Below are 27236 nucleotides of genomic sequence, written 5' to 3' on the forward strand. Positions count from 1 at the left end.
TAATGGGGCGATAATTTAGTGGGTCAGTTCTTTCACCAGAATTCTTGAAGACTGGTACCACAGAAGTGGTTTTCCAGCAGTCAGGAAAGCAAGATTCGTTAAGGCATTTATTGTAAAGTTTGGAGAGAACTGGAGCAACCTCAGCAGAGCATTTTTTTAATAGCACAGCCTTTGGGCCTTGATAAGTGGTGACTCCCTTGTAAAAAAACAAAATAATAATAGCACAAATTTAAACATTAAGTAAAATTTGAGTCTTAATCTCTTAAAAAGAAGAGAGGGAATTTGCTTAATGGATATCGTCGAGAGCAAGCTGAGATTGTTTTGACGTGTGTTGAGGGTCAATAATGACATTATCATGAAACTTTCTTTCGTGTTAGAAGTTAGTGAAAGAAAGGTCAATGATGAGATGGGCAGATACCTTTCACAATGAAAACTGATTATCACCCGAACCCTAGCTCTAACCTGAACCCTAACCCGTCACCCGAACCAAGCCTGTGGAAACAAAAGTTCAACCATTGTCCCATCACCACAATGTTACATTCGTGTGCCTGTTTTACAAATACTTTAATGGAATGTGCTCTGACAAGTAGCAAAATCCCACTCCTTCACTGTCGAGGTTCCTAGATGCTGGAAAGTCAGAACAGTTTCTTCCCTTAAACTGCTAGATTTTAGAATCCCCCCCCCGTTTCTTGCTTCCATGATTGTATTAACCTGCAGAAGTTTAAATGTAATGTGAACAGACATCTTGCTGCTCAACTCCCGATAGTAGCCTCTTGAATCCAAGTGGCAATATGCCTTGTTTGGGTGAATAAGAGTAAAATTTAAATTTAAAAAAATTATTATGGACGCTTGTGTAGCTCAGGATTAATGCATTAAAAAAAAAAATGAAGGATGGATACTGTCATGGATTATAGAATTGGTAGAGCCAGTTGTATTCAAGCATGCAATATCATTGGAGAAAGGTATGAACACAGAATTTCCCTCTACCATCCATAGGTAAAGTAATGGTTTGCATTCAACTGATCGTGTACTATAGGTATTTTATTTTGATATAAAAGGAGTCCATATGCTGTAAAGCAGAAAAAAAAAGAAAAAACTTAAATTTAAATCTAAAAAATTCTGAGAAAAAAATGGCAGATTTTTATTGCAACAAAATATTTAATGTCATTGGCGTTTATTTTTACTTTGCGGATTAACTACTGTCTCATTCTCCATTTAAAAAACAGTAAATGGAAAGTAGTTTATATCTGCTCCTTGAGCAGTGTTGTTACAATACCTGGTTAAGTCAATTGCTATCTTTGTTATATAATCGTTTTTGCTTATTATTATTAAAGATAAGTGTAATTGTCTTAAAAGAGATGAGACAGCTTCTGCTGATTTCTAACTAATACGAAGAAAAATATGTGAAATTTTATGGAGAAAAAAAAAGAAGCTACTTAGTATTTGCATAAGAATGTGTAAATACAGTATTGAGGCGTGACGTTTTTAACCACAAAAATCTTCTGCTATCCTCTGCTTGTAGAAGAGAAAAAATACCTCATAAGATAGTTCTGTTGGAGGTGCTGCTCAGTTTCTTTTCCTGTCTTGACAGGGTACAAAAACCACCTTTGTAATCTAGTGGGTGATGTCCTTTTCTCCCTGATACCTCTTTCTTACAGAAGAAACATTACTAGTCTTTCTCTACTCTACCGTTATCTCCATGGTAGGGGCTTGACGGAGATTCAATCTTTAGTGCCTCCTTGTTATACGTTTAAAGCAAGAACGCATCTTATCACAACCACAAAGAACTTTTGTTCGTCCAGGTGCCTAACATCAAATGGAACTTCCATAAACAGAGTTTCTTTCCAAGAACTTCTCATCTGTGGATGTGGCAGCATGGTCGTCTTCAGATCCAATGTCAAAATTCTTACCATAAAACGTCCTTTATGAATAATTCAATTTTCTTCATTCCATTCGACAGTTTCAATCCTCTCATAATATTTTTCATTTCAGTTGACAATCTAGTTCATCTCTTTAATCCTTATCCTTGAGTAGCTTTTGGCTTTGATAAGTGGTGACTCATTACTAAGATAAAAATAAAAATAAGATAAAAATAAAAGCAAAAAAACATGTGTATAAAATAAGCAAATATCAATTGTTTTATATTTTTCCAGGCAGTTGTCGCCAAGGTAAGTTATGTTTTATTGAGGTTTGATGTAAACACAAATCATACGCAATGATGTAGTATGGTTAACAAGCAAGAAATTGAAAAAAAAAATATATACAACAGATAACTTTTACTAAAAGGAACTGATTGTGGCTAAGTGGTTAATAACAGAGACTGAAAACCAAATTTGAATCCAGTTGTTTCCACAGAAACCTACACTTAACCATGTGTCTGACCTCCAAGAGAGGAGGTAAATAATAAATAAATAAAAACTAACTTTTACTAAATACGAGAAAATTATATTTTATCAACCTGCATAGTTGTAAAGTTCTGAAACTGATTGCATGATTTATCTCTGGCTAAGTGAAAGTAACACTAACATATTCAAGCATCCGTAAATTAAAGATGGTGGTCGATATTTGAAGATAGTCGTTAATTTACGGTGTAAAGATAATATAAAATAAGAATTATTCTATCATTAACCCTAAGTCTCGAGGGGTTGCTAATTGGACTTAAGGTTAGTGGTAAGGTAAAGCTTTTCTAAACTATTTTTTTTTTTTTTTTTTTTTTTTTTTAAGGAATAAAATACAAACAAGAACAAAGATTCGATTCTGAATGTATTCAAAAGCTATATAGATCAAATCTTATATTGAAATAGAAATTTAAAACAGTTTCAGAAGAATAAAACTAGGGCGTAGAAAACTAGGTGCTTGTCCAGAATTTTCCCTGTATCAAAAAACAAAAATATAGAAAAAATCTGTTTGATGTACCTACTCATGATGGAAAGAAAATAAGATTGTATTCCAAAGATCACATAAATTGATCAAGTAGTTTTATTTTGAAATAAGAAAATCATAGCTAAAGAATGAAAGAAAATCTTGCGATGCTATTTTGAAGATAGTCTGGAAGAACAAGGGAGATAACTCCAAATAATTCAAACTTGAGATTTTAGAAAGCCATTCTTAACATGGCAGCAGAGTTATTGGAAAAACGCAAATACTCTTAAAAAGTAATTTTCTTTATAAAAATAAAATCACTTGATAAATGTATATGATTTTTGGTGTATGATATTTTCTTATTGTCATGGATGCATACATCATGCAGATTTTTCTTTATTTTTGTTTTTAATAGTGGGAGGGGGGGATTCTGGATGAGTGCCAAAAATTAAATTTTATTGCTTTTGGTGAGAGTTATTTCTTGTATATTTTTTTTGTTTGCTTTTTTTTTTTTTTTTGCAATGTTAACTACACTACTTCATTGCCCAACCATAACATAAGGTGAATTTTGTTTATTAAAACCTGCTTGATGACCAACTGCTTTGCTGAGTATTTACATCAAGAAATATTGTGGCAAATAAAAACATAAAGTAGATGTATTTACCCAGTGTTGCGAAGTGGAGGGCTTAAAGGAAGATAATTCAAAATATATTAAAAGTAGCATTTTATTTAAGAATTAAAAAAATTGAAATGCCTCCTGGTGGATTTAATTTTCCATTAAAATTATTTTTTTAATAGAAGTTTTTAAAAAATCATTTCTAACTGTCCATTTTTTTTTTTTTTTTTTTTTTTTCAAAAAATATTCAATTAATCTAAAGTTAGTCATATTTGAAATGTTAGGACTCGCTGGCAATCGATATTTTATTTTGATTAGCAAGTCATTTAAACACGGTTTTAATCTGTGTTCTTTACCTAAAAATAAAGAAATTTTAATCAGTGAAATCTGTAAGATTTTTTATCCAGCTTGATAATTTTTTCAGTAGCATACACTGCACAAGGTTTACTGTTTATTTGTTACACTTAGAAAATAAAAATGGTATTGATGACACGTAGACAGTTGGGGGGGGGGAGCCCAACTCAAAATGTATTAAAAGTAATATCCTATTTCAGGATTAAGAAATCGAAATGCATTTTGGTGGATATAATTTTGTAATTAAATTACATTTTTAAATGGGATTAAAAAAATTATCTTCGTTTATGCTGTTGCATTATTTCAATAGATATTGAATTAAATAGTAAATAGAAATACCAGACACAGATTTTAGCTTGGTTAGGCTTCTTGTCACCATATACCATACCGCAACAGTGTCAAGTTCATTGCACAGGTCATATTTGCAGCACATTATATTCAAGATTGCTAAAACAGCTGCTTAAGGATGAACTGGCCAAAGGCAAAAGAACCGTAAGAGGACCTCAGAAACTGTTTAAGGAGGGCTTAACAGTTTAAGCACAGTTGAAAGACACCATTCGAAATAGAATAACTTCCCATCACCCTGGAAAATCTCATCAGTATGCCCTGTATTTAAGAATTCAGGGGATCGTTCATCCCCCTCTCAGTACAGGCCAATAAGTCTCCTGTGTGTCATGAGTAAGTTGCTGGAATCTGTTAAATACAGAAGTAATCAACCATCTCAACAAAAATAACCTTAGTGACACTCAATATGGTTTCCATTCTGCTAGATCTACAGCAGATGTGCTTACAGTTATATCTCATAGGATTAGCAAATCTCTCGACAGAGGCAACATTTCTAGGACCATTGCTCTTGACATATCTGAGGCCTTTGATAGGGTATGGCATAAAGGTTTACTTCAAAAGATCTCTAGCTATGGTATAGCTGGAAATGTCTTCTCAATTATTAAATCATTTCTTTCTGATAGATCCATAAGAGTAGTAGTTGAGAGGCAAAAATCAGAAGCTCACAGTATTAATGCTGGAGTACCTCGGGGACCCATCCTGGGCCCAACTCTTTTCCTGATCTACATTAATGATCTTCCAAATCACATCCTTACATCATTTGTAGACATTTATGCTGATGACACTACCATTTATGGTAGCACATCTAAGACAGTAAACGACCAAGTTTTCTCTGATTCTCTCTCCTCTGATCTTGATCACGTGGCAAAATGGGGAAAGGAGTGGCTGGTTACTTTTAATGCATCTAAAACCAAGCTTCTCTCTTTACATCATTAACATTCTGATCGACATCTGGCATCAATTGAAATGAATGGCTCTTGTCTTGAGGAGGCTTCAAGTTTTGACAAGCTTCTGGGCTTGACCTTTACTCCTGCTCTTAAATGCAACACGTACATCAAATCTGTTGCCAAGGCCGCTGGAAAAATGGTGGGATCTTTCTATCGATCCAGTAGATATCTCACTGCTGATGCAATTCTCTATCTATATAAGAGCCAGGTACGTCCAAGGATGGAATACTGTTGCCACATCTGGACAGGAGCAGCTAGAAAGGACTTGTCCTGCCTTAATAGAGTTCAAAATAGACTTCGTAGCCTCGTAGGATATATCGTTTTCTCTTCTCTGCAACCTCTATCTCACAGAAGAGATGTTGCGAGTTTGTCTCTGATGTATCGTTATTTTCATGGAAAGTGTTCGACTGTCCCCCCTCGCCAAACTTTCACAAGAAAACACTCGTCTAGCAGAAAACACTATCAATAATTCCCCCCACTCTTTATCTGTGCCTAAACCTAAACGTAGATTCCATGAACAAAGCTTCTTTCTTAGAACTGCACGCCTGTGGAGTTGTCTTCTGTTTTCCTGCTTTCCGGCTGCCTACAATATGGTTGTCTTCAAGTCTAACGTAAACAAGTTCTTGATGAGCCATTCCATATAAGTTAACAAATTTACTGAATTTCCATTACTAATGATTACTATATTGTCCAATTTCTACTGCACACTCTTTAACCCTTATCCTTGAGTGGCCTCTTAGCCTTGATAATGTGATGCCTGTGTGTAAAAAAAAAAAAAAAAAAAAAAAAAGAAAAAAAAGTGGAATTTGGGTTTACTTTTGACAGCCTTGGAACTTTACTTCCTCATTTTGCCCTTTACTCTTTATATTTCATGAGCAATGTTTCTGACAGAGAATTGTTTTTTTCTGGGTCATAATCTATCCATCTAACATTTACTGTTGGCTAGTTTTTGATCATTAAGTATTTTTTTTTTTTTTTAGCTCTTTACATCAAGTGGTTTCATGCCTTGTCTGGAGCAATTTCCATTAAAAAAAAAAAAAATTAATTCATGCCGAGTTCAACAAGATACACCTGAAGAAGGTCGGAGGTTTCATCAACCAAAACCTTGTGCAAAGGACACTCAACAGTATTCCGAATAGTGCAAACTATATAAAATGTCAGTCCTCATCTAAAAAAAATTCAGAAGCATATACGGATCAGCTGACTATAAATAGCATTGCATTGATAGCGTTACAATGCCAAATTATGTCCCTCTTCCAAAAGTTTTTCTACTTACGTTTGAAGTCGTTATTGGATGATCATGTGTCAGTTTACCTGTAAAGATAAAATGTAGTTATTAATATGAAGAATTGAAATGAAAACAAGTGAGATTTCATAGCTCTAACATAACTTCTTCATAGCTAGTTGATGAATTTTTTTAGTTCACCCTCATACATTTTCTTGAATAATGGGGTAATTCACATGTTCTGAAGAGCACAGTGTGAAGTCACCACGCACTGTCTACCCCACGCCTCCAAACTTAGATCTACATGAGCTCTATCACTGATATTGAGCACTTTCGCCTATAAACACAGTAAATAGTACTTTATTCATTGTCATATATCTTATAATTTAAAAGGATTTAAAAAAAAATCAATGTATATTTAAAATATTTCTCACGGAAGAGACGTTGCTAGTTTTTTTCTACTCTATCGTTATTTTTATAGCAGGTGCTTGAGTGAACTTCAATTTAAGGTCCAGTCCTGTAAAAACATTCATAACAAAAACTTTACTCGCTACACTGTCAATAATTTTCCATTCTCCCTCTCTGTACCTAAAACTAAACGTAACTTCCATGAGTCAAGTTTCTTTCCTAGAACTATCCGTCTGTTAACACAATACCATGGAACTGCTTTCTAGCCAACTACAACATGGTGGCTTTCAAATCCAATGTAAACAAATTCTTCAAATACTGGCAAACTTTCATCATATTGTTTCACCGGCCACCTGATACTCATTAATCCTTATCCTTGAATGGCTTCTAGGCCTTTATAATTAATAACTAAAGTTACTAATTATATAAAGTAAAGTTAAAGAAAATCTTTTTTTTTCTTTGAAAAATAGGTGTAAGTGTTATCACTCCCAATATATTTTATTGACATTATGCGAATATTTTAGTTGTTCAGTTTCACTGGTTTTATTTTGAGACATAAAATAACTTTGTCCTCTCTACCCTCATGACAAGTTTATTGCCGGGATGTCAGATCCTTAAATTGTGTAGACTAAAAGGCTGTTGTCTAAATTCCGCTTGATGAAAATTATCTACTGCAGTCCATGGTAACCCCCTACATCTTTACTTGGGCACCCCTGGTATTAGATGAAAAGGAAATTTCAAATGAACTGACAGGTATCTTAGTGAATGGCAACAGATTTATTAAAGTGAGTTACAGGAATGGCCATCCTCTTGGTCTTTTGGCAAGGAGATGGTGCAAGACGGGACGTTTTTTTTTTTAATTTTTTTTTTTGAGCAAGGGACGCATTCAGTCGTCACCGGTTTTTCAAGCCTGAATCTCGTTTTTGTTGACTCTTCTGTGTGAGCTTTTCTCTTTAAACCTTTCTGTTAATTTTCCTTTCTGCACATTTGTTTGGGGCAAAATTTGTTTTTTATGTAACAATTGTAAAAATTGGGGTTACAGTCTCACTATTTTTATACCGTAGCCCCCTCTTCAAGAGTTCACATTGTCACATTATGTCGTCATAGCTTTGTTTTTATTTGTTGCTTTTTACTGCTGAATTGGAACCGAGAAGAGTGCTTGTTCTTTCCACTCCAGCAAGATACCCCTCTATGCAGCCATGCAATTTTTTACCTAGTTAATAAAGTATCTTCAATACAATACATTGTCTAAGTAGAATTAATTAGTTTATTCTGTCTGGCCAACACAAGCTTTCCAAAGTCTGACTACTGAAAGTACTGCAAGCAAGATTTCTGAAGAATAAATGTCAAGAAGCAGAATATCCTGTCTGATGGAGAGCTAGGAGTTTTCATGACCTAGTTATAATTTGTGAGTCAAGTTTTTTCTAAGTGTTGGCTCAACCTTAATTTTATACACAGAAGGCTCAAGAATGTGACAACTTATCTTCACAAAACTGGGACTCATATATATATACATATATATATTATTTTTTTTTCAAAGTACTTGTTTATCTGAAAATTTCATTTCAGATTCAACTAGGTTACAGCGGTCACAATTGATCATCCAGCTTCGCTTTTCCGTATTCTCTCATCCAATTAGATCCAACCACATTTTCTTTTTGTTCTTGATAAATCCCATGTTTTGGTCAAAAGGTTTACCTCTTTTTTTTACTCCTACTTGCTCTGGGCTCAATCTCCCACCGTTACTTACTGCCACCCTCTAATAGTACTTGAGGTAAGAAGAGGACTTTGTTCAATTTACTTTTCTCCAAAAAAGAAAATATTAAATTTTCCTTTTTTCTATTTCTCTTCCGTTTCTTCACAAAGTGTATATTCACATTTTGCAGACGTCTTGAGAAATCTTGTTTGATAAACGTTTTTCTTTTTACTTTTATCCTTTTTCTATTTTATTTTATTATTTTCCCCTTCTCTTGCTTTTCTTTTCTTTTTCTCCCCCCTTTACATTTATTGCATGCTGGTCTGCCCATTTTTTCTTATCAGCATTGGCCACCCAGGTTCGCTAATATTAAAGTGTTATCCTGTTCTTTTCAATTAAACTTTCCCCTGGTTAACTAATTTATTCAGGTTACCTGACATTTTTTTTTTTTTTCAGACATTGTTGTATAGTCGTCTATTTAATGTGTTCATATATTTACGAGTACATGTAAATGTGTTTGACGTGTGATATATTTGTTTCTAAGATGTTAAGTGTATTTATATTTGAAATGTATATGTGATTGTCTAGTGATGAGTGTATAAACAGGACATATAACATTTATGATAGACATTTTTTACAATAATAGGGGATGGATACAGTTCTCTTTGGGGTGGTGTTAATATCGGCTAATAGTGAAACATACCTTATTCATCTGGCTTGATCTTGATTTGACGGATCCTTGGAAATAGCAAATCAAGATTCGTACGACCTGAAGTCTTGGTTGTATTTACAGCAACTTTATTTACCAATGTTTTCCCATTGGAAAGCTGCATGCTGGTTTTGAATTTTTACATTTTAGCTATCGATATTTTCCAACAGTTTTTCCCTGCTCTGAGCCATTACGGTCAGTGGACCATCTCTCTTTCTCTGACTACTAACTGATTAATTTCTACATATCACTCAAAAAATCGTCTCCCTCTTTAAATGACATCAACATGAATCACCACATGATAATTGTCTGATCTCTGTCAGTCATCCATGTTTAATTTAATTATCAAATTCCTTTTTCCACAAATTAAGTTCCTGATAACTATTTTAATATGAACCGGCTTCCACTGGAGGAGGAAATGTCAAGAGAATATCAAATTCACAAGTTTTCCCTAATGACATTTATATCCAGGGAGATGATGACGTTAGGTTTTTGCAATTCTTACCGAGAGGTGTTGTCTTCCTACATACAGCATTTTATATACCCAGATAATCACCCATCTGGTACTGACCAGGCTCAACATTGCTTAACTTCAGTGATTCAACAAGAACTCGTTTCAGCATTATGATAATAATGGTGGATCAATGGATTGTGAAAATACATGTTTTATGTAATAAGTAGCTGGGGGGGGGGGCTAGCCGTAAAATCTGCTTAAATATCATATTTTAATTTATTGAAAAAAAAACATTGTGACATGGGTGCCATTAACCAGAATGGAAACTGAAAGCAAAATTTGTAAGCAATAAATGGAGATGGACAGACATGTTGAGCTTTTCGAGTTGTGAAATAATAGAAGAAATGGAGCAGGGAGATAAATGGCCTTTAATTTGAAAAACAAAAGATACAGTTAAAAACATAAAACACGATTGTTAGGCAATTTAAAAATAAACATCTTTATACTTATCGTGTGAGGATAGGATAGAAAAAAAAAGTGCTGGATGCAAATTCGCAAAAGATAAGACCGTAAGCGAGTATGTTATCCACTGGACTATGATAACACAGATGTTATGGCTCTGCTAATTTAGCTTTTAAAACAAAAGAACGAAATGACCCTTTGTGCATTCGTGGTTTGCAAACAGCATCGAAAGCAAGGTTTTTATTTGACCTCCCCCTTTAAAAAAATAACTGACAATTGTTTTTCAGTTTTTTGATATGTGTCTAGGAGATCGCTCTTTCTAATGGTGCCGCTATGATGCAGAGGATGAAAGCTTTCTGCTGACACACAAACACACAGACAGCTGTCCTTTATATAATAGACTAGCATGGCTACCCGGCATTGCCCTGGTGGAGAGAGGTGGTATACTAAATATATCGAGCAATCCCCAGCCCTAAAAAACATGAATTATTTCAATCAAAATAGCAATGAGTGCTCGTGCGAGCGCAAAAAAAAAAAAAATGAATAAAAAATAAGTCACAGTAGGCAGGCTTTAACATTTAACACGAAAGAGGGAAGAGGTGAAAAAAATGCAACATGCTAGCTGTCACAGCCACAATGACATGATATCATGATGGGTCGAAATAGCATTTTTTAACATATCTTGAGATTGGTAGGCATATGACTTGAAAAAATGTTAACGCAAAAAGTAACCCCTCCTTGCAAAAAATGACCTAGTTGATTAGCACAGAATTAATTTTTGGGGGCAATTTTTAGATATTTTTTGTCCGAGAGATTGATCTTTCTAATGATACCAATTTTTACCCATTTTGTCATGGTCCAATGCGTCTGTGAAAAGTCTTTAGCAGACATACAAGCACACACATGCACATACAAGCTAACACACATTTTCCCTTTTATGTAATAGACTAGCATTGCACGGGTGAAGAGAAATGGTATATATACTAGAGCCATTGAGTACCCCCCCCCAAAAAAAAACTTTTTTTCAACAAAATAGCAGCAAGTACCCATGCGAGTGCAAAAAAAGAAAAAATTAAATAAATCAGCCGCAGTAGCCAGGCTCGAACCTGTAACACAAAAGAGGAAAAGGAGATGAGAAAAGCAAATGTGCTAACTACCACAACGACTTATGATGTCACGGGCCTTCAAAATCACGTTTTATAAACGTATGGTCAGATTAATAGGCATATGTCTTTCTTGCAAAAATGTTGACACAAGAACTGACTCCCTCTTTGCAAAAAAATGGCCCAGTTTTTTGGGTTTTTTTACAGGGAGGTCACCACTTATCAAGGCCCGGAGGCCACTCAGGGATAAGGGTTATTGTGTGTACAGTAATCAATGATAGTATTGTAGTAATCATTAGTATTGGAGATTTGATAGTGTCTTACTTAAGGGGGTGGGTTGTCAGGAATTTGTTTATGTTGGACTTGAAAACATCCAAGTTGTAGTCAGGTGAGAAACAGGCAAACGGAAGAGAGTTCCACAGTCGTGCACTTCTGAGAAAGAAGCTCTGCTCATGGAATCTACGTTTGGATTTAGGCACAGATAAAGAGTGGGGAAAATTATCGACAGTAGTTTCAGCCAGACGGGTGTTTCTCGTGAAAGATTGGCGAGGGGGGGGCGAGAGATTGGAGCTCAGACGAGCACTTGCCATGGAAATAATGATAAAACAGACAGGCTCGCAACGTCTCTTCTGTGGGAGAGAGGCTGCAGGGAAGAGAAAAGGGCATCTTCCACTAAGCTACAAAGTCTATTTTGTACTCTGTCAAGGCAGGATAGGCTGTTTTTAGCAGCTCCTGCCCAGATGTGGCAGCAGTACTTCATCCTAGGACGTATTTGGCTTTTATACAGATAGAGAACTGCATCAGTAGTGAGATATTTTCTGGAGCGGTAGAAGGATCCCACCATTTTCCCAGCATCCTTGGCAATAGACCTGATGTACATGTTCCATTTGTCCGGGACAGAATTAATTTTTTTGGCCAATTTTTAGATATTTTTCAGTCTTTCTAACAATACCGATTTTTGTCACATTCCGATGCATCTGTCGAAAGTTTTTGACAGATATGCAAACACACACGGACACACACAAACTAACACACATTTTCCTTTCCATATAATAAAAGATGGTGCAGTAATATGCTACGAATTGCAACATGGCAAATAAGTGTGTAGCATTAGTTTTTAGTTGAAATTGACATAAAAAAAAAATTAACATTGGTTTTTAATGGGAATTCAATTTTGCAACTTTTGATTTTTGTTCTTATTCCAAACATGCACTGCTTATTCTTATAATAGCTGCATTATTTTGGTTTGTCAGAACCTGCCACTCCCCATCTCTCGTCTTTATCTGGGGTCTGGCCAGTGACCATGTCATTTTGATACAATCCTAGCTTTCTTCAGCATTTCTTTCCGTTTTTAAAACTCATCACCAATCGTTCAAAGACATTTTATTATGCCAGTATAATTATCCAAATACATTCTAATCAATTAAATCTTTGGAAATAATTTTAAATATCAATCGTTGGTATTTGAAGATTAGTAATTCCTAAAATAAATGTTTATTTTCTCATGATTTTCTTGATATGCAATACCTGCTTAACATTTTATTATGGGGCATTTTTTTTTTATTTATTTTTTATTTTTTTTACTATAGACAACAAAACAAAAAATTGGTCAAAAAAACAAGTATATAACAAATAAATGTTATCAAAGGCAAGATGTTACTCTTCTACCTAGCTGGATACGTTTTTGTTTTTTTTGTTTTTTGTATTTTAACCTTATTTTAAAGTTTGAAAAGAAAGAAGTGTTGTGTGTTACATGAGAAGAAGAAAAAATGGCAGAGATGAGAGGGTCACACCTTTTTGACCCTGGATAATCGCTCGAAAATAGAAAATTAAACAAATCTCTGGTAAAAATGCATGTATTTAGTTATTTAGTTATCTCAACTTATTTTTAAATTATCTTTTCAACAAAGATTTTATTTTTTTCAACAATTGATGTTACCGTGGCATTTATTGGATGGGTTGTACCAGTATTTTGTTTAATTTTCTATTTTTGAGCTATTATCCAAACTATTTATTAGTTATATATTTGTTTTTTTGACTACTTTCGGTTTGTTGTCTATAGTAAAAAGTACCCTTATTTTTTATATACAGGTGGCATTTTGGTGAACTTTTACTACTTCAATTCATGTTTTAACTTTCTATTAATATTTATTCATCAATATATTCTGCTTGTTTGTTTAGTTAACACGTAAGTTATGCTTTGAAAAAGGTCTAATTCACAAAATTTGGCTTTAAAAAGACCAATCTTGCAACCTTGGACTAGAATATGAAAGTGACCTCCCTTTGATGTAGCCTCTTTTATGAATATTATTATAATAACATGATTATTATTGCAATGGTATGAGAAAGAAACTCGTTATTTCGATGTGCAGTGTTTCCTCACTGAAGAAAGAAGTCGGCAAGACGTTATGTAAAAAAAAAAAAGAACATTTGAAAGAAATAATAAAAAAAATAAGAACATTGTCTGCCAAGAAGTGCTGGACTAAAAGAGTAAAAATTGTCCCTTACAATATGATTTTATTATTTTCATGAAAGTATGTAGCACCATATTATTGTCTGAGTTTTTATTGATGTTTATTAATTGATTTTACTTGGTTCATTTATTTAAAATGAATGGAAACTATTTTCACAGAATCGTAGATAAACTCAAATTTGCTGTGTGCTGTACGTTTTTCTATACAAAAAACTAAATTTTTTTTCTGCTGTTCATAAAAAATATCAGTTTCATCAAAACATTTTTTTTGGTTAAATATATTATTTCAATAGAATTTCCATGGGTCAAGCTAGTTTATTACTATTCTTCTTAATATTTATTAATATTAATCTTATTAACATTTTATTAGTATTATTTTTTTTATTGATATCTATTTATATTTTATTAATATCTAATATTATTTTTTTATTAATATCTATTAATGTTATTTTTTATAATCTTTATTTTTATTTATTATATATTTTTATTGATGTCTACTTTTTAAATTTTTTTTTTGTTGATGTCTATTAACATTTTTATTAATATCATTTTTTAAATTAATATTAATAAATTATTATATTATGTTAGATTTAGGGAAGCATAAAACATATCCATGTTGGTCTATGGAAATAAAACCTGAAGCAACTTTTGTAGCTTAAATGAATAGGCTTACTTCCGGTTTTAAACGCAACTATTAATAAGGGAAAATAAATATAAAGTAAAAATAAATAAATTTAAATAATATTTCTAAATGGAACAATTAAAAGGATTTTAATGCAATAAACAATTAATAACATCGAGATAATTAGAAAAATAGATTTTTTTTCATGTAATATGCAAATGAAGTTACTCATCGAATGTATATTTCTTTTGAATGAATAGTATATATATATATATATATATAATGTTGGAATAAATATGTACATAAATCCGTTTCCAGTATGAAAATTTATTTTTAATACAGTATATCTTTTGTAGATATTTACTAAATTATGAACAAACTAATAAACTCATAGTAATAAAACTTTATTATAATACAAGATTCAAGCAAGGATGCCCCGATGGTTTTTAAGAAGCGTTCCAAAAGTAATGCCTACTATTTTTTTATTCTGCCTGAATGGATCAGAGGAGATTGCAAATCGCATTATGATGACTGAACTTATGCATTCATTGCCTGAAAGTTTCATCTCTCTGTTGCAGATATTGACGGTGTGAGACTCTAAGAAATCAACTCCTATCATTGGCATGTGTCAGAAGCAGAGATGCACCATAGAATTTCTCCATGCAGAAAAAATTGAACCGATGAACATTCATCAGTTGATGTCAGCACAGTTAGATGGATTCATCGATTTCAGAGAGGCAACAGAGATGTGAGTGACAAAGCATGCTCCAGATTTTTACGCATCAAAAGAAGTTGGTAAAAGTGCATTGAAAATGGTGGTTACTATGTAGGAAAATAAATTCTGGAGCACAAGAGGTCGCTTGTTTTAATGGTACTACTCTTGCCTTATTTCAATATTTTCGTTTTTAGTTTAAAAAAAAAAAAGTAGGCCTTACTTTTGGAACGACCATTATATTTATATTGTATCATGTCTATTTTGTCATTGTAAGAAAAATTAACTAACTTGAAAAAATTTGAGATTTAAATGCCAACATTTTGTAAGGCATTCTATTATTAATTCTCTCATTATAAAGGCATTTTGAAATTACAAATATTTCGCCATTAATATTTCAACATGATAAAAGAAAAAAAAAAAAAATTATTTATATATTCATCAAATTTCGTCTTCATTTCAAGACTTTTTGGAGATTGATTTGTAGAATTAACATGCGAGTACACAATATCGTCATCTTGAGAAAGTCTTAAAATAAAGATGAAATGTTGATGAATATAAATTTATTTTCAATTTATATATATATATATATATATATATTTAGTATTTTTTATCTTATTTTTTAGTAATAACTACATTAATAGTATTAATTAGCTCTCCTTTTTGAAAGTTCTCTTAATTAAATGGTATTAATTAATTTTAAGACATAATTACTTTTATTCAGTCTGAAAACTGCAGATTTAAACAACATTTTTTCAGCGGTATCTACGGCTGGATTTGTATTCATTTAAGTTTAATTACATTAATTTAATTTATTATATGTGAAAAATTTATAACATTGATTCATTTTCTTTTACATTTATTTAAACATTTTCATATTTATTTACTGCATTATATTTAAAAAATATTTTGCATTCAACATATTTGTGAAAATGTCTTTCTAAGTAAACATTTATTTTAAAAAATAATTTTACGAATGTTCTTATTTACTATATTTCAAAAAATATTTTACTTTCAGTATTATTTCCGTAAAATCAGTTTACGGATATTATGTTTTAACCTACATTTTCAGCAAGGTCTTCAGATTAACTAACATCGTTTACATTGGAAGATTTTCAAAACCAGAAGTTGTTTGGATCCGTAAATATGATATTGCCACACTTAACATTCTGAAAGAGTTTTCTTTTCCATACCACACATGCTGATTGGCTAGTCAATGTGTAGGTGTTTATGTAGCACATGCGTGCTTCATTTTATGTTATTCACCCGAGGTGGGTTAAACTGGTTAAAGGTGTTGACATCCTCCTACATAGAACACCTAATATTTCCAAATGGTTACTCATCTTGTACTGATAAGGCCCAACATTGCTTAACTTCAATGATCTAATGAGAAGTGACATGTCAATGTGATTATGCCATATTTTAATATTTCATATTTGACTTTCAATTAGTAGATTCATTATTTTACGATCGCATAAAACGTGGGCGTTCTGACATAATTTAAGTAATGAAAGACGCTTTCATCATAAACTAGCGTCCTCTTTCTTAAAATAATCATACAAGTCTAGACGATTAGTTTTAAGAAAACGTCTCCAAAACTTTTTCTCTTCTTCCTTTTTCTTTTCTTTCTATTTTTATACTAGGGTTTTCATTTTCATTAAATGACTGGCATCGAGTAAGAACAGACGTATATTGTTGTCTGATGATGTCTTTTAAGACTGAAACAGTAGATTTATTGCAGTGACTTACGGTAATTTTGTTTACCTAAATTGAATAAAATAGTATGATATATAATACTGTTAGAAAAGTTATTATTAATCCTTACTCTCAGCTATAAGTGTAATAGAAATGTATGTCCATATTAATTGTGTACAACGAGTCGTTGAATAATGTTTTGGCATAGAATAACCCCCAAAATTGTTGATATGCCATGAAATGAATGAAACCATTTCAAATATATCTCTATTAACATAACATGTTAAATTCTCAGTTTCTGTGAAGTGGTTGGAACTCTGTAGAGCCGTGCTGAAAAGGCCACAGTGCAATTGGTGTTCAATGGGAAATACTTAATGTTTAAAATGCAACCAACTGTAAAGTGACGATTTGTTTTGTAACAATGTATGTGAAACAGCTGCACAATGAGAAGAGTCGCTCTAAGGCAATGCATAAAAACGAGAATGAATATTCTAAGTTGCATCCATTCAAGCCACTTGTTTAGCAACGAAAGTGTTATTTTTAACTTGAACATGACAGTCCAACCAAAATGCTATTTCAAAAACTTGAGCATGACAGATTAACAAAAATGCTATGCCAAGCATGAAAGAGAAACGAAAATGCTATTTTGAGTATGATAGACCAACCAAAATGCTATTTCAGAAACTTGAGTATGACAGAGCAATGAAAACTTCTGTTTTTAAGTGATGTGTGGCAGACTAAAAGCAAAATATATTAAATGTTAATTCGAATCATCCATTTAAATCACAGTAACAGGTTTTCTTTGAAATGCTAGTCTTCAACTTGGCAGACTCAATTCAAATGAAAAATTGTTACATCTTTGCAAAACTTTACAATATAATGAAAAAACTTTACAATATAATGAAAAAACTTTACAATATAATGAAAAAACTTTACAATATAATGAAAAAACTTTACAATATAATGAAAAAACTTTACAATATAATGAAAAAACTTTACAATATAATGAAAAAACTTTACAATATAATAAAAAAACTTTACAATATAATAAAAATTTTACAATATAATGAAAAACTTTACAATATATTAAAAAAATATTACAATATAATGAACAGCATTACAATATAATGAAATACATTACAATCTATATATCTATAAGTGAAATTGTCTGTGAGTGTACATTTTCCTACCAAACTACTGTCAATTTTCGTTTTACAGGCTCGAGATTTGACATAAAGGAAATTGAGATTTGGGAAAATCTTTTTAATCGGTTTTCTGCCAGAAATTTGGCTGTCAAGAGGTCAAAGTTCAACGATTTGATCTTTGAAAACTCTACCAAACTCCTTCGCCAGTTTTGGGTCTAAACACTTGAAATTTTAGATGTAGGTTACTTGGACATGGATTAAACTTTTTAATTTGATTTGAGCCCAAAACAATTTTACCTCTTGGGTCTCTACCAAATTACTCGGCCAAATTTTTGTCTAAACATTTGAAATTTTACATAAAGTGTATTCAGATATAGGGCAAGCCTTTTGATCGAGTTTTAGCCGAAAATTTGGTTGACAAAGGGTCAAAGTTCAAAAGATTTGACTTTTGCAGGCTCTAGCAAACTATTCAGCCAATTTCAGGTCTAAACATTTGAAATTTTACATAAAGGGTATTAAGACATGCAGCTTTTTAATCAGTTTTGGGGCGAAAATTTGGCTGCCGAGAGGTCAAAGTTGCAGATTCTACAAAACGCCTCCTCTAATTTTGGGTCTAAACACTTAAAATTTTAGATGTAGGTTACGTGGACATGAGTGAAACTTTTTAATATATATATATATATATATATATATATATATATAAGTTATGAACAGTGCATAGGGCTGAGCAAAGCTGGGTTGAACTGCTAGTATAATAAAAAAAAACATTACAATATAATGAAAAACATTACAATAAAAAAAACATTACAATATAATGAAAAACATTACAATAAAAAAAACATTACAATATAATGAAAAACATTACAATAAAAAAAAACATTACAATATAATGAAAAACATTACAATAAAAAAAAACATTACAATATAATGATAAACATTACAATAAAAAAAACATTACAATATAATGATAAACATTACAATAAAAAAAACATTACAATATAATGAAAAACATTACAATAAAAAAAAACATTACAATATAATGAAAAACATTACAATAAAAAAAACATTACAATATAATGAAAAACATTACAATAAAAAAAAACATTACAATATAATGAAAAACATTACAATAAAAAAAACATTACAATATAATGAAAAACATTACAATAAAAAAAAACATTACAATATAATGATAAACATTAAAATATAATTTAAAAAAAAAAACATTACAATATAATGATAAACATTAAAATATAATTTAAAAAAAAAACATTACAATATAATGATATTGTTACCGGACTGGGATGAACAACCAACTTGATAGTTGAATGTAGAAAGATTTTCTGCAATATAAAGTGTAATGAATTGATAGACAGCTATTATTTAGGCATTACAAATCATCATCCTGGGCCCAACTCTTTTCCTGATCTACATTAATGATCTTCCAAATCATATCCTTACATCATTTGTAGACACTTATGCTGACGACACTACCATTTATGGTACCACATCTAAGACAGTAAACGACCAAGTTCTCTCCAATTCTCTCTCCTCTGATCTTAAGCACGTAGTACAATGGGGAAAGGAGTGGCTGGTTACTTTTAATGCATCTAAAACCAAGTTTCTCTCTTTACATCATCAACATTCTAATTCACATTTGTCATCAATTGAAATGAATGGCTCTCGTCTTCAGGAGGCCTCAAGTTTTGACAAGCTTCTGGGCTTGACCATTACTCCTGATCTTAAATGGAACACGTATATCAAATCTGTTGCCAAGGCCGCTGGAAAAATGGTGGGATCTTTCTATCGATCCAGTAGATATCTCACTGCTGATGCTATTCTCTACCTATATAAGAGCCAGGTACGTCCAAGGATGGAATACTGTTGCCACATCTGGGCAGGAGCTGCTAGAAAGGACTTGTCCTGCCTTGATAGAGTTCAAAATAGACTTCGTAGCCTCGTAGGAGATGTCCTTTTCTCCTCCTTGCAACCTCTATCTCACAGAAGAGATGTTGCGAGTTTGTCTCTGATGTATCGTTATTTTCATGGAAAGTGTTCAACTGAGCTTCAATCTATGGTCCCCCCTCGCCAAACTTTCACAAGAAACACTCGTCTAGCTGTAAACACTATCAATAATTTCCCCCACTCTTTATCTGTGCCTAAACCTAAACGTAGATTCCATGAACAAAGCTTCTTTCTTAGAACTGCACGCCTGTGGAATTGTCTTCCGTTTTCCTGCTTTCCGGCTGACTACAAGTCTAAAGTAAATAAGTTCTTGATGAGCCGTTCCATATAAGTTATTAAATTTACCAAATTTTCATTACTAATGATTACTATATTGACCAATTTCTACTGTACACTCTTTAACCCTTATCCTTGAGTGGCCTCTGGGCCTTGATAATGTGGTGATGCCTTTGTAAAAAAAAAAAAAAAAAAAAAAATTACTAATCTCCTAAGAAAGATAGCAGTGACTGCAGTGCGCACTCTATATAGTTTTCTGTATTAGTACGTCCACATAAGAAAGAAGAGGTGTGACGTATTCTATTACAACAAGATCCGATATTCATTTATTTGTGAAAATCAAACATTTTTATATACGCCCCTCTAGTGTAGTACATTTCTCCAGCTCTCTTGAACACTAGCCTAGTCTAATATCACTAAACCAGCAAAGGCAATGATATATATGCATATTTTTCATATCCTGTCGTAGACTATTTCACACATTACATTCTGTACATTTGTGAATGACTCCTTTAAAACGGCTTATATAAATCTTTAGTTTAGTTCTATTAAACAGCATTATATTGTAATGCTTTTCATGTGTTTATTAGGTTTATAAACAAAAACTTGACGGACACAGATAAAATTTCTGTATAAGATCACTTGAAAATTTTAAATTACAAAAATTAAAATATAAGAAAAAAAATTATAATATAGGGTTCAGTGCTGGGCGCAGAAGTACAAAGCGATCCTCATTTATTTGTACAAAACCACTGAATGTGTCCGTGTATTTGTCACCTATATGTAGCTTTAATAAAAACACGATTTTTTTTTTTTATTATATATATATTGATTGTATATTTATTGAAATAAAAAATAAGGGAAAACTTAAACGAAATTTTAAGAATCCTATTTAAAAAAAAAATAAAAAAAATACACTACTTGGTTACATATTTTGAATTATTTATCTGACAATATGAGCGACATCAGATTAATACAGCTCGATTATTCTACTAAAGCTTAGTTAACTGAATTCCCCTAAGGCTTTTTTCCTATGCAGAGGGCCCTATGGACAAATTTATCTTTAGTTGGCCGTTGACAACTAAATATTTTCGTTTACTAGCCAAATAGAAAAGTTACTAACCAAACCTACATGATTTTTAGAATATGACATCTTCGTTCTGTGACGAGTATGTACATCATAAAGATTTTTCTGTGTTTTTTTTTTTTTAATAAGTGTAATTCTAAATATACAACAAATTTTATGTTGATACTTGAAGGTATAAACATTTTAATTTCTTCAGATAGTTTTTTAAATAGCCTTCGTTAAAAACAAAAAATTGTATATATATATATATATATATATATATATATATTGTTCTATTAAGCTTTTCTTGTTTAAATAATTTAACTTTGTTAGTTTTATTTTTAAAAAAATGTTGAAAAGATATTTTTCACTCAGTAGTAAACTTTGGAAGATTGTAAGTGAAAGAAATACAATCGCCAAAAGATAAGCGTTTCATTATTTCTAGTCGCTAGTTTGAAAAATCACTCACAAATGCGACTGTTTCACTCGCAATGTAGAGCTATGCTATGTATTTTAATTACACAAAATACATGCTCATATATTCCTCAGTTTTAGGATTAAGTTATGCTAGGAAAAAAAACCCCTCTATTTAAATTGTTGTAATCAGCCCCAATTTGCTCATCAAGTGACTCATTTCTGACTAAATTTTTCGTTATTGCTCTCGCCCTTTATCACTATGTGTTGCTTGGATCCTATCCTTGTTCTTGTTTTAGATGGTAGCTAGTATTCGCGTTTTCCACTTAAGCATGACAGAACCAAAATCCTCTTTCTGACAGTTGGAAGTAATAAAGAAAGAAACAAAAAGGTTGGAACAGTCCAGTATATAAAAAAATAAAGCGAATAACATAAGCAGAAATGAGATTTAACCTGTAGTCTGAAAGGAAAAAGAACAATAGGAGGGAGTGAGGGGGTATAGTAAGACTAGACTAATTTAGGATTTTATTGTATTTTTTTTTAATATTTAACTGGTTTTGCAAACTCACTTTTTCCTAGTTCAAAAAAAAAATAAATAAATAGAGCTCAATGGTTGACCTTTTTCATAAATTATCTATTTTCTCTCTCTCTCTCTCTCTCTCTCTCTATATATATATATATATATATATATATATATATATATATATATATATATATTATATATTTATGAACAGTCGGAGGTAATTAAAGAAAGGACAGAATAAAAAGATTGAAATAATCCATTAAAGACAAAAGGGAATTGAACTATAAAGGTTTTTCTTTTTTAGATTAAAAAAATTTTGAATTATACTCATGTGATGCGGATATATATTTGCATAAAAATTGTTGGGGTGGAGATGTCTATGGATTTTAGTTGTACAAATTATTACAGGTTTATCATTTTATCATTAGTATTAGCAGTTGGATATTAAATAAAATAAAAAAAAATGGAAAATTAAAGAATGATTTGTGGCCTTGCAAAATAGGCATGCAATTTCCAATTCTGATATACCAAACAGTTTCGATTTTTCCAATTCCTAATTCCCATTCATTGTCACAACACTAGTAATATTATACAGAGGAGGAGTAACAGCAAGCAGAAAAGGACTAATTTTGGATTTTATCTTTTTATTTATTATATATAATTAGCTTTTTCAATCTTTTTTTTCTGATCATTTTCGTTACACCTGTATGTTTTTCCCAATTTTCATTTTCGTTACACCTGTATGTTTTTCCCAATTTTCATTTTCGTTACACCTGTATGTTTTTCCCAATTTTCATTTTCGTTACACCTGTATGTTTTAAAAATTTTTTATTTTCGTTACACCTGTATGTTTTTCCCAATTTTTATTTTCGTTACACCTGCATGTTTTCCCAATTTTTATTTTCGTTACACCTGCATGTTTTTCCCAATTTTTATTTTTGTTACATGTGTATGTTTTTCCCAATTTTTATTTTTGTTACACATGTATGTTTTTCCCAATTTTTATTTTTGTTACACGTGTATGTTGTTCCAAATTTTTATTTTTGTTACACGTGTATGTTGTTCCCAATATTTATTTTTGTTACACGTGTGTTTTTCCCAATTTTTATTTTTGTTACACGTGTATGTTGTTCCCAATATTTATTTTTTTTACACGTGTATGTTGTTCCCAATATTTATTTTTGTTACACGTGTATGTTTTTCCAAATTTTTATTTTTGTTACACGTGTATGTTTTTCCCAATTTTTATTTTTGTTACACGTGTATGTTTTTCCCAATTTTTATTTTTGTTACACGTGTATGTTTTTCCCAATTTTTATTTTTGTTACACGTGTATGCTTTTCCCAATTTTTATTTTTGTTACACGTGTATGTTTTTCCCAATTTTTATTTTTGTTACACGTGTATGTTTTTCCCAATTTTTATTTTTGTTACACGTGTATGTTTTTCCCAATTTTTATTTTTGTTACACGTGTATGTTTTTCCAAATTTTCATATTCGTTACACCTTTGTTTTTCCAAATTTTAATTTTCGTTATGCCTGTATGTTTCTTGTAATTTTCTTTTTCAAAATATTTGATTTGTCTCTGTTAGATGTTCTTGCAGTAAAATATATCAATCTCTCTTATTTGTATATACGTTTACATATTTGTATGTATAAGATTAACTTCTAAACTAATTAGTTTATCATTACAAATTTTAGAATACAACTGCTAGATATAGTTGTAATGTGGAGGTCCTGGATATGACCTTAAACTATATCCGATGGTGAGGCCCCAGCTTGTGGGCTTAGTTGCTATTGCTCTCGGGTCCACTCTGATCCGGAGTGGTAGTACCTGTTAGGGTCCCAACTATGGGTTAAATAGAAACTGAATGGGAAAAAAAGTAATATTCTATCGTTATTCAGTAGCCTTGATTGGTATAATAACTTTGATAAGTTTTTTCTAATGCTGAGAAACCGAACGTGATGACCAACCAAACATTTGCAAGTAAAAACTCAAATTTAAAAATATCTGCAATGATCTATATGAACAGATTTAAGGAATTGATAATGAAATCATACAAAAAGGTCCACACAGCTATACAAACCTATGAGGCCCTGTCGGTGGGGCATTAGAATATGCTGACTGCCCCTCTGCAGAGGGGTAAGACCCCCCCTCTCCCCCAATGAAGCTACCTGTTGGCTGTGGGTGGCAACTCGCAATGCCCGAGGACAGGATTCTGGTGACTGAGCAGCCCATGATGAGGTAACTAAAGAGATCATATGGTTTGCAACACTTCACTTTGGCCCTTACTGGGCTAGTTGGAAGGTCGGAGAGGTCTGATCTGACCAATTGGTTGGTCATGTTAGGCCTTTCTCAGATATACAAAATCTGAATCAGGAGAATGGCTATGGGGTCAATTTTTTCTGAGGAAGGATGCATAGCCTTTTCTGTCTCCAGGTGAATAATTATCTTGAGTATGAAAAACCTTAAATTATCAGTTCTCTGCACAAGTATATCAACATATGGCACTTAATGAATCCCAAGCCATTACAAGTAAAGTCATGAAATACAGTAAAAGACCATACCCAGAATCTGATAGGCATATGAAGAAAATAACCACTTACTATCCAACATATATAGTTCTTGAATCGGTGGATGACAAACTCATCACCAAACACTCACCTTTCATAATAGAAAAATATATTACAGCAAACGTGACTCCAAAATCAATCAAAACAGCTCGTAACAATACGTTGATTGTAGAAGTTAAAAACAAAAAGCATGCAGAAATGCTGCTAAGAACCACCAAACTACACAACATAAAAATAAGTGTATCCCCATAAAACTATAAGCATATCAAAAAGGAGTGGTGAAAAGCCCAGAACTGAGTAATTGTACAATAGATGAAATCAAACAAAACTTAATTTCGTTACGAGTATAGACATATTCATATATGTACATACATATATATATTTTTTCCAAACCTCTGACCTTAGAGGAGAGACTAAAACTTGCTACTATGTTTCATATCTTTGATTCTAGTAGATGAAATTTGCAGGCTTTTTAAAGATTATAATACTATTCTATTGTTAAAATTTTATGACAATTGGTAAAAAGAACCTATATTTTTAAACCAATAAAATAGAGCCAAATTTGCTTACATTTGTATATATATAGTGCCCTGGCAGCTAGCTTCAGTTTTGTTGCTTTAGGATGAGTTTTGCCTAGGGATTTGTTTGCTTGGTTGTCTTTCCTGTGGCCTTGCCAGGTCACTAGTATCTCTCTCTCTCTCTCTCTCTCTCTCTCTCTCTATATATATATATATATATATATATATATATATATATATATATATATATATATACTATTATATAAAAGTCACTTGTATGTGTGCTTTCCTCATAAGCTCAACTGTTTTGGAACCTATCTTTTTCAGATTTCACACAAAGCTAATTTATATGTCTGCAGTTCGTGCTCTTAGATATATTTTGTACAGAACTTCATCTGATAAGTATCAAAAATTGAAAATTCCGATTCTAAAAATAGCATTTCCTTTTTTTTTTTTTTTTTTTTTTTTTTTTAGATAAAAAATGATTTTTACAAGGGAATATTTTACATTACACTGGCAAAGAAGATAATAAAATTACAGCAAATTTTTTCTTAAAAAAACAGATTTATTATAACCTGAAAGTATAGCTTAGTGGTAGAGCATTCGACTACAGATCTAATGATCCCTGGTTCAAGCCCGGGGGGTACCTCACCATTTTATTTTATTGTTTTCTTATTGAGTTCAATTTACAATAAAAGAAGAGGTACCGTTTAAAATCGCCACAAATCATTTCTTCATTTGCATATTTTAAAACTAAACGTTAATCAGAAGTAACTTTTCCAGGGCATTCATCGTTAAGCCCAAATATCAGCTGTGATATTGTAAACAAACGTGGACATAATTTGATGAACGACATTATCATTATTTTTTTACTTTTTATTTATTTTAGTAAATTAGTCCTCTGGGCAAATTATTCCTCGTAATATATAATAGTCAATAAAGGATTGATTCTATGATAATTCGTACACAATCTGCATAACTTAAAATATCATGCCGACTACCTACACTAAAAAAGTGAATTATTTTTATTAGCACAAATGTATGTACGTATTACACAGGTATTTACAATAATCCTCACCATCCCCCAAGAAAAAAACCCAACTCTATAGTAAAATATTTAATGATTTAAAAAGAATTGGAAATTCAAAATAGAATTGGTAATTTTATCGGAATCGGGAGGGGGGGGTATTGAAATCGTCCCATCACTCATATATGACGGCAAAAGACTGATTCTGTGTATGGATTAAATTCAATGGCCTTTCCATTGAGTGGGTGTCTATAAACACTGCAATAATTAAGTGTTTTAGGTCTTTTGATTCTGCAAACTTTAAATATTTCAATTTTCTTTTATCAGCACTTTTTTTTACTAAATCTTTTTCATTTCAAGGAAAAAATATATCTTTCCAACCATTTTCTGAGGAATATATTTTTGTCTCTGATAAGTTGTTTACTGGGCTTCCGTTGTTCAATGAAACATGTGTAAAACATACGTCTTAAAAAAATATGAATACAGTATTATTAGTGATAATTAAATAAATCTTATGGTTTTGGACTATTGAATAACAATTTTATATATATATATATATATATATATATATATATATATACGGCGTAATCGCGTTGATACACTGGTTCTCATCAGATCACCGAAGTTAAGCAATGTTGAGCCTGCTTAGTACCAGATGGGTGACCATTTGAGAATTCTAGGTGCTGTATGTGCTCTCCGTTTATCCTTGTGTTTGTTTCCAGTCGTCCTGAATATATACTTCACTTGCCATTGGTATTTAACAATTTTGACTCAGGAGAGGTGTGGTTGGAGATTGTGCACTTCCTGCCACAAAAATTTCATGTGCAAGCACCCCTTCGTGAGTATCCATAGTCTGTCAAAAACTGAAGGAGCCCCACTTATATATATAAAGTGATGGGACGATTCCAATATTTTTCCCCGATTCCATACTAAATTTCTGATTCCGATGCAATTACTGTTCTGATTCTTTATAAATCTCTAAATATTTAACTATAAAGCTGTATTTTTTCACGATTACCGTAAAAACACATGTTAAATGTGCATAT

General features: G+C 31.8%; 1 protein-coding gene and 1 pseudogene across 6 annotated transcripts in view; both read left to right on the forward strand.

Annotated features, from left to right (window-relative positions):
• Positions 1–27236, forward strand: part of LOC145303559 (uncharacterized) — a 234580-nt gene that overhangs the window by 163249 nt on the left and 44095 nt on the right. For 3 of the 6 annotated variants that reach the window (XM_080145067.1, XM_080145065.1, XM_080145069.1), the window contains exon 3: positions 2154–2168. The exons of the other annotated variants lie outside the window; for them this stretch is intronic. In XM_080145067.1, the coding sequence (XP_080001193.1) occupies positions 2154–2168 (15 nt within the window). The remainder of the gene's footprint in view (positions 1–2153; positions 2169–27236) is intronic. 6 annotated transcript variants of the gene reach the window in all.
• On the forward strand, positions 26766–26882 carry LOC145240615 (5S ribosomal RNA; annotated as a pseudogene).

The sequence above is a fragment of the Euprymna scolopes genome, chromosome 19 (genome assembly GCF_053919585.1).
Source record: "Euprymna scolopes isolate OS-2025 chromosome 19, ASM5391958v1, whole genome shotgun sequence".
In the NCBI taxonomy this organism is placed as follows: Eukaryota; Metazoa; Mollusca; class Cephalopoda; order Sepiida; family Sepiolidae; genus Euprymna; species Euprymna scolopes.